This window comes from Odocoileus virginianus, unplaced genomic scaffold, assembly GCF_023699985.2.
Source record: "Odocoileus virginianus isolate 20LAN1187 ecotype Illinois unplaced genomic scaffold, Ovbor_1.2 Unplaced_Contig_30, whole genome shotgun sequence".
In the NCBI taxonomy this organism is placed as follows: Eukaryota; Metazoa; Chordata; class Mammalia; order Artiodactyla; family Cervidae; genus Odocoileus; species Odocoileus virginianus.
In genome coordinates this window covers 634,196-643,432 of record NW_027224347.1, presented here as the reverse complement: position 1 = coordinate 643,432, position 9,237 = coordinate 634,196, and the positions used below count along the sequence as shown (strand labels likewise).

The 9,237-nt window shown below is 42.7% G+C and overlaps 1 protein-coding gene across 1 annotated transcript; it reads right to left on the bottom strand.

The window, feature by feature from the left end:
* Positions 1-1,605: 1,605 nt before the first annotated feature.
* Positions 1,606-3,550, bottom strand: LOC110136618 (olfactory receptor 51E2). Its single transcript, XM_020892424.2, has one exon. The coding sequence runs from the start codon at positions 3,449-3,451 to the stop codon at positions 2,489-2,491; it is 963 nt and encodes a 320-aa protein (XP_020748083.2). The 5' UTR covers positions 3,452-3,550; the 3' UTR covers positions 1,606-2,488.
* Between the last annotated feature and the right edge of the window lie 5,687 nt (positions 3,551-9,237).

Below are 9,237 nucleotides of genomic sequence, written 5' to 3'. Positions count from 1 at the left end.
AGCCCTGGTGTACATAAATGATCAGTTTCATTTTTTTCCATTTTAAAATTTGTACATGCTAACTTGTACAAATGATAAAAGGTGTACAAGATCTCCATAAAAAAGGAATTAGAAGATAGAAACAGAAGTAAGTCACTAGTAATTTGAGCACATTTCTTTCAGGGCATAGATTGTTTTACAAGTTAGTTTCAATCATGTATTCTCCTTATTTTTCTTAACATTATATGCATGTTTCATTTTATAGTAGAGTCTTTAAAGGTCACATAACAAATATTTCCTTAACATGGAATATTTCACATAATATTCCATTAAGTGAAAAGACCATGTCTGAGTCACCAAGGAAGCCCATACTTGAGTTTACTATTTTTGAGTTTACATATTTGAGTTTACTATTTATTTTTTATAAATCAAACCTTGGATGTCAAATACATGATTACTATAAATAATGGTATGACCAATATATCTTATGAGAAACTTGTTTTCTGCATTTAGGGATATTTTATTAGAATAAATTTTCAAAAGAGAGATTACAGCATTAACACTCATAACTTTTAAAAAGCTCTTGCTGCATTTTGCCAGTTGCACCATCAGCTGTGATGCTAAAGCATATATGTTTCAACATGAACTCCTTTTTCATTGTGAATTTTCATTAATAAAAACTGTTAATTAAATAAGCAAAAATGTTGCCTAATTATTGTGTTAAAGTAGGTTTCTTGGACTACTAATCAAAGCAATTTTCCCCTTGTTTATTTATTTATTTTTTTAAATTTTTTTTATTTTTTCCATTTATTTTTATTAGTTGGAGGCTAATTACTTTACATCATTACAGTAGTTTTTGTCATACATTGAAATGAATTAGCCATGGATTTACATGTATTCCCCATCCCAGTCCCCCCTCCCACCTCCCTCTCCACCCGATCCCTCTGGGTCTTCCCAGTGCACCAGGCCCGAGCACTTGTCTCATGTATCCAACCTGGGCTGGTGATCTGTTTCACCCTAGATAATATACATGTTTCAATGCTGTTCTCTTGAAACATCCCACCCTCGCCTTCTCCCAGAGTCCACAAGTCTGTTCTATACATCTGAGTCTCGTTTTTCTGTTTTGCATATAGGGTTATTGTTACCATCTTTCTAAATTCCATATATATGTGTTAATATACTGTAATGGTCTTTATCTTTCTGGCTTACTTCGCTCTGTATAATGGGCTCCAGTTTCATCCATCTCATTAGAACTGATTCAAATGAATTCTTTTTGATGGCTGAGTAATATTCCATGGTGTATATGTACCACAGCTTCCTCATCCATTTGTCTGCGGATGGGCATCTGGGTTGCTTCCATGTCCTGGCTATTATAAACAGTGCTGTGATGAACATTGGGGTGCACGTGTCTCTTTCAGATCTGGTTTCCTTGGTGTGTATGCCCAGAAGTGGGATTGCTGGGTCATATGGCAGTTCTATTTCCAGCTTTTTAAGAAATCTCCACACTGTTTTCCATAGTGGCTGTACTAATTTGCATTCCCACCAACAGTGTAAGAGGGTTCCCTTTTCTCCACACCCTCTCCAGCATTTATTGCTTGTAGACTTTTGGATAGCAGCCATCCTGACTGGCGTATAATGGTACCTCATTGTGGTTTTGATTTGCATTAATCTGAAAAGTATACAAGCAACTCCTCCAGCTCAACTCCAGAAAAATAAATGACCCAATCAAAAAATGGGCCAAAGAACTCAACAGACATTTCTCCAAGGAAGACATACAGATGGCTAACAAACACATGAAAAGATGCTCAACATCACTCATTATCAGAGAAATGCAAATCAAAACCACAATGAGGTACCATTATACGCCAGTCAGGATGGCTGCTTTCCCTTGTTTAAAAGTCAAATTGTACTTATGCCACTCTTCTTTATGTTCTTTTGCTGTTTATTTTCTAATTTTAGCTTTTTATATAACAAGGATAGTAGTAGCAGTGGTAGTGTTAGTCACTCAGTTGTGTCTGACTCTTTGAGACCCCAGGGACTGTAGCCCACCAGACTCCTCTGTCCATGGAATTCTCCAGGCAAATCAGTAGTACTGAATGGCATTTTTACCTGTGGAAAAGAATTATGCTGTGCTAAGTCGCTTCAGTTGTGTCTGACTCTTTTCAACGTTAGGGACTGTAGCCTACCAGGCTCCCCTGTCCGTGGGATTCTCCAGGAAGAATACTGGAGTGGGTTGCTGCACCCTCTTCCAGCAGATCTTCCTGACCCAGGGGTTGAACCCATGTCTCTTACATCTCCTGCACTGGCAGATGGCACTGCACTTGCGCCCACCTGGGAAGCCCAGAAAAGGATAATGGCAGCCTCAAAAATTTCACCCCAAGCAGAGGAAGTATTTAGAAGCCAAACCAGAGAAATTCACTGATGTGTTTATGGGCAACTGAGATCAAGCTAGCATTAGGAAATCATTATATTAAGCCATTAAAGGTAAGAATAAATGCAGTGGTAGGGGTCACTTGCCTCCCACAGGCTGAAACTCCCTGTCACAGCTGATCTTAAACATAGCTAGCACCCGAGTTCTGATTTGTTTGGTCTTGGCACCATAAATGATGGGATTGATGACAGGAGGCAGAAGTAGGTAGACATCACCCATGAGAACATGCACAATGGGATGAAGGCTGTTTCCAAAGCGATGCACCACTGAGAGGCCGATGAGAGGCACATAGAAGGCCAGCACCACACTAATGTGTGACACACAGGTTCCAAAGGCCTTGGCCCGCTCCGACTTGGAAGGCAGTTGTAGAACAGTTCGTATAATCAGAAAATAGGACAAAGAGATGAACAGGGCATCCACACCCATGACTAGCAGAATGGCAGTAAGACCATAGACCACATTGGGCAATGTGTCTGCATAGGCCAACTTCATTACATCCTGGTGCACGCAGTAGGAATGCGAGAGCACGTTGGATTGGCAGAAGGCTAGCCGTTTGATGAGCAGAGGCAGTGGGATGAAGAAGAGGGATCCGCGGGCCACAGCCACCAGGCCAATTTGGGCTGTCACTGTGTTGTTGAGCACTGCGGCATGGCGCAGCGGGTGGCAGATTGCTACGTAACGGTCAAAGGCCATGGCCAGTAGGATGGTGGACTCGATGGCTGAGAGAGCGTGAATAAAGAACATCTGGGTCATACAGGCATCAAAGGTGATCTCCCGGGAGTCAAACCAGAAGAGGGCGAGGATCTTGGGCATGGTGGATGTGGACAAGGCCAGGTCGATGGCTGCCAGCATGCAGAGAAAGAGGTACATGGGAGCGTGGAGGCTGCGCTCCATCCTTACGATGAAGACCACGATGCAGTTTCCAAACAATGCCACAGCATACATAGAAAGCAGGGGGAAGCCAATCCAGAACTGAGCTGCTTCTAGTCCTGGGATACCAATAAGTACAAAAGTGGCATGTGTGAAGTTGCAGGTACTCATAGCTGGCCCTGAGAAGGTGAGGTCACACTGGCAGCCTGCTAGCCTGTTAGGACAGGGAGCACAATCAGACAGGCTGGCCCCAGAGACCTGGGGACTGAATACACCTTAGCTCTCCTTCCCCTTCTCTCTTCTCTCACTCCTCCAAGTCATTTGGGTTCTTTCACAAAAAGGCTGTCTGAAGCCTCCTGCCAAAGAGGAAAGTGACAGCTCAAATTCACTTATCAGTCACTACTCTCAAAGTCCATTTACATTTGTAAAAGGGAACCTGGGGAGAACAACCCTCATCCCAAAAATCTGTGCTTCTCAAGTTCTCTGGGAATCCTTTTTCTGTTCCATAAGCATTTACTTATAAGACTTACCATATATCAAGGATATTTGCTAGATGCTGAAAATAGAGAGACAAAAATGCATATTTTTGCCTTTCAGATGCTGTGACACATCATTTGCCTTTCAGATACCTTTCCTAGAGTGAGAGAGATAAGTAACAAAAATATTAGTATCTTGGAATGTGTGTTAGGAAAAGAAGTGCATTTAATGCATAGGATGGGAGAAGCATCATCAGAGGAAACTCTCTAAAGCAAGATGATCCTTCTGTTCAGTCTTGAAATACTGAGTAGAAATTAAAAAGACAGAGAAGGGAATAAAATGTAGAGCAAACAGTGGGGATAGGAAGGTTTTCTATTTTGTTTTGGTTTTGCTTTGTTTGGTTGCAAATTTTCAGGATTCCAGGTCCCCAGGTCTAAGGTCAGCAAGAGAGGAAAGATACAACTGTAATAAAAACAAACAAACAAACAAACAAAACCCACAAAATAAAAATTAAGGAAAAAAGGCCAAAGTCAATATCTTAAGGTAACAAGGAAACTTATCTGGGGTCATCAAATGAAAGGCAGTAGCTCCCACCAATGAATTCCCTGGAGATGAAGGTGCTGGTAGTTGCCAGGCATGGTCCCTGTGAAGGCTTTCTCTCTGTTCCTGGCTGATGGGTCCCTCCAATTTTAAAAAGTTGTTTCTAAGGCCACCCTCACTGCTACAAAGAGAGCTTGAGTTGAGTCTTGATACTCCTAGAGCTTTATTTTTCTTGGAACCTCTGGCCATGAGTTATTTATATTAGGTGAGTCTTTGCTTTCTTAGGAAACTCAGTGTTGCTCTGCCTCATTCTGTGTTCTGACCTCATCAAACTCTTTTCTGAAAGTCCCCCTAGGTATCCTGATATATAGAGCTAATTGTTGCTAAAGAGCTAAAGGCTCGGCTTTCAAAAGAGATTATGAATCTTTAGAATACACTCTGCAGGTGACTTCATTAGTGATCCTGGAATTAAACTGTTCATCCTCCCCACTCCCCCCCACCCGACCAGGATTCCTCTTCACTCCTAACCTGTGTCCTTTCAGCTGCTGAGACATGCTCTTCTATCTGGCCTTAGTGGAGAGGGTTTGGAGAGGAGAGTGACCAGGTATCTAAAAACACAATATGATAAAATTAAAACTAAAAATTTTGACTTAGATGAACCTCATCTTGGATAAGCAAGGAAGAAAAGATCCAGGTTCAAAGATCAGAAAATCTCTCCTCTGATGACTATTTGTTCTCCTCCTTTCTCAGACATGTGCCAAGATATTACAGCTACCTTACTTGACAGATATCAGATCCCAGCTTTATCCCCCTCCGCTGCTGTCAGAGAATGAAAAGCGTTTTTCAGAGGCAGATGCTCACAAGCATGGAGGGATGCAAGGGGAGCACAGTAATGCGTTTCTCCTTTCTCAGCCCCTCTGATGACAGCATCTGCATGGGCAGACAGAAGAGTCTCTGGTGGCCTCAGAGTCAGATATCTATCTCCCTGACTCTTCTCTCTGCAGGGCACCTTTTCTGCTTTGCTGGTAGCAGCCTAAGACTTGGGAGCATTGTTTCATCTCCCCAGTTACCTATCCCATAAGACCTCATGCTTTCCTCCCATGTGGTCTGGCCTTCTGCCTAAAGGGACCTCTAGCCAGACCCAGTTTCAGCTTCTCTTTGGGTCTGAGTGTGGCTGTGGCATCTATTCTCACTTGCCTTTCTGGGTGGCAGCTAATGCTCTGGAACACTTCTTCATCCATGAAGACGTGGGTGGGGCACAAAGGCTTCCCCCTTACCCTGCCACGAGACAGTTTGTAGGGTCTTCAGGGTTCCTTAGGATGCCAGGGACTATGGACTGCCTGACCCCAGTGAAGATGCACTCACTTGAATATGGTACAGTCCTGATGAGAGGCAGCTGAAGCTGACTCTCCCTTTCAGGCACAGATTTATTTATAACTCTGCCTAGGAATCCCGTGGGGATAGGCTATGGGAATACGGACTGAGGGCCTGGGGGCTGTGCAGGCAGGGAGCAATACCTCCATGGCCACTTGTATGTCAGTCCCACAGGCTTCCCACTGCTTCAGTCTGGTGGGGGTGGATGGGCGAAGATTACCAGGGGCCCACTGCCTCGGCTATCACTCCTACACTTACACATACAGGGCTCTCAACAATCTATATCTGCCCCTCCAAGTAACTCAAACTCTAGTTAGCTACTTTACTAGACACGGCTGCCAATGTATGTAATCAGGTTCCTGAGCTCTAGGAGTTCACATCCTCTTTATTGAGATAGGCACACAAAAGTGTAGTCCCATAATTCAAAATAAGGCCATGCACCTCTTGAACTTCTCTTTTACCAGCCCCAGCTTTTCTTTCAGTTGATGAAATAGATTTTCAGGTGAGGAAGCCACTTTTCATTGCAACTGTGTCACAGATAAAGCATACATATGACCTAAAGTCTCTTTGCTTAAGTCATGTTCATGAATTATAATATGGTCAGAGAACCAAGTATTCGGATTCTTTATTTATTCACATTCGACAAAGTTTTATCAGGCCTGGCATGCTGCAGTTAATGGGGTCACAAAGAGTTGGACATGACCTAGCAACTGAACAATGACAGCAATGTAATAAGAAAAATAGATGCCACACATACCAATCTCCAGCCTCATGGAGTATTCTGGTTAGGGGTACAGACAATAAATGGAGTTGCTATAAAAAATGAAAGAGGATGTTAGGTAGGCTTCAGGAGAAAAAAATAAAGGGAAGAAGGAAATAAATACATCTCAAGGGGATAGTAGAAATTTTAAATTAAGCTATTGCACAACATTACGAAGACTACACAGAATAAAAGAATTTCAGGAGAATCCTGATAGAGTGAGAAATATATCCATGGAGGTATTTTAAGAAGACTATTCCAGGAAGAAGGAAAAGAAACCACAAATAAAGTTCCTGAGAAGAGAATGTATCTGGGGGTTTAGAACACCAAAAAGGCCACTGTGCTGAGCAGAGGGAACCAGGGCAAGAGTAGCAGGGAGATACAATCAGAGAAGTAATGGGCAACTGGATCATATAGGGTCTCATAGGACTTATGGAACATTTAAGGATTTTCATTAAGGAGTCCAAGTGAAATGGTGGCCATGTGTCTACCACCGCTCTGGCCTTTAGGAAAATCTCCAGTTCACTGTGAGTTTGTCCCTTGGGTCAGAGATGACGTTTGCTCTGCACCCCACCCCCATTTCCCTTCACGTCTACATTGGGCACTCCCTAGGAATGGTGCTTACAAGTTGCCTGGATGGTTGTACAGTGCGGCTTTTCACATGTTAATGTTGGCCCTGCGGGAGGGTGCTGATGGGGGATAAACATCTGTAGAAGTAATGAGAGCTTCCTGGCTGTCTAGTTCTTAAGACTGAAGTTCCATCTCCTCCCATTTTTAGGACCCTGGGTACCCCCATCCATCTTCTCTAGCCCAAGCACCTCTTTGTCTCTCTCCCCTATCTTCCTACCCTATCTTATGTCCTGTGTGGAAACAGCAAACAAAAATTGAGTCTGTGAACCCACATCATGTGCACATTTTCTCTTATTTCTAATGGTGACTGAGACATGGTCCCTTGATCTCAAGAAGTAAGCAGAGTCTTTTGTGGGGAGAATGCTTACAGTTGAGTCTGAAAAAAGATGCCATGAAGAAGAAGCATAAAATGATGCAGGAGAACCTGAAAAGGACACCAGACAGACTTGATGGTGCTGCTGCTAAGTCACTTCAGTCGTGTCCGACTCTGTACGACCCCATAGACGGCAGCCCACCAGGCCCCCCATCCCTGGGGATTCTCCAGGCAAGAACACTGGAGTGGGTTGCCATTTCCTTCTCCAATGCATGAAAGTGAAAAGGGAAAGTGAAGTCACTCAGTCGTGTCTGACTCTTAGTGACCCCATGGACCGCAGCCTACCAGGCTCCTCTGTCCATGGGATTTTCCAGGCAAGAGTACTGGAGTGGGTTGCCATTGCCTTCTCCGAGACACACTTGAGACATCATGAAAACATCTCTGAAGGAAAGCCACTTCTACTTGGTCAGAGGGAAGAGAGTGAGGGTGCAGTAAGTGGAGGAGCCTGTGCAAAGGCTTGAAAGTGAGATGGAACAATCAAGGCTAAGGAAATGCAAGTTGTTTGTTGTGCCTGGATCACTAGGTGGAGGAGAAGCAATGAGTTTGAGCAGTAAATAGAGCCAGGCCATACAGCTTTTATGATTTTTTTTTTCTATCTGGCAGGAAGAGAGCTTAAATGAAACAAAGTCCTTATTCTCAAAGACCTTACCTTTTAATGGGGAAGCTAGAAAAGAAATAAACAGATATGTAATGCATTACAGCGGGTGTGAAAGTGCTAGAAGTTAAAACAAGATAGGTAAGGAAGAGAATGAATGTAGGTAGGAATTGAGGAAGAGGTGGTGTTGTCATTATTATTTTTTGTAGTATAAAGGGCCCTGTAATAAGGGGGTGCATGAGCAGAGACTGCATGCTGACAGGGAGTAAATCACGCATCAGGAGGAAAAACATCCCAAGTAAGGAGATCTGCAAGTGCAAAGTCTGAGGATGAAGCATGCTCGGTGTGTTTAAGGGAATGTTTGGAGGTTAGTGTGAGTGTAGTAGAGTAAGGAGGAGAGTAGTAGGAGATGAAGTTGAGCGATGAAGACGAGTCAGAGCACATAAATCTTTGTAAGGTATTATAATGACTGTCAATGTTTCTTGGGTAAGACAGGAGACCTCCGGAACATGTTGCACAGAGGATGTGACATGATTTGTCTTGTGTATTAAGGTAATCCTTTTAACTACCTTGGGGGAAATAGACTGTACTATAAAGCAAAATCAGATTCAAAATGACGATGGCTTGGAACATGGTGGTAGCAGTAGAAGTAGTAGAAAGTAGGTGTACTCCAGATATCAACATCTGGAATACCTGGAATAAAGAGTCGTCAGCATTTGCTAAAGATTGGTTGTAGAATGGGGGAGACGGACATGTGCCAGAAATAACTCCAAGTCTTCTCTCAGCTTCTTGAAAGGCAGAGTTTCTGGGTTATAGAAAACTATGATTGAGAATGTTTTTTCCTTGATGTGAATACCAGGATATGGTTTTGGATATGATGAGTCTAAGATGATTTTTAGATATCCAAATGAAGATACTGATGCACAGGCAATTAGATATGAGTTTGGACTATATTATAAATACTTATTTGGGATTTGCAAGCTTATATATGGTATGTAAAGACATGATGTTAAATTAGATGACCAGAAATGAGAATATAACAAAGAATAAGACAGGTCTCAGAACAAAGTTCTGGGACATTTCAACATACGATGATAACGAAGATGAAGGTGAACAGTAATGGACTCTGAAAATACTATTGTCAAACATGCTGAGGATTTTGACATCATCCTAACTATAAAGTAGCTGGTACTGTGAATAAATTCCCT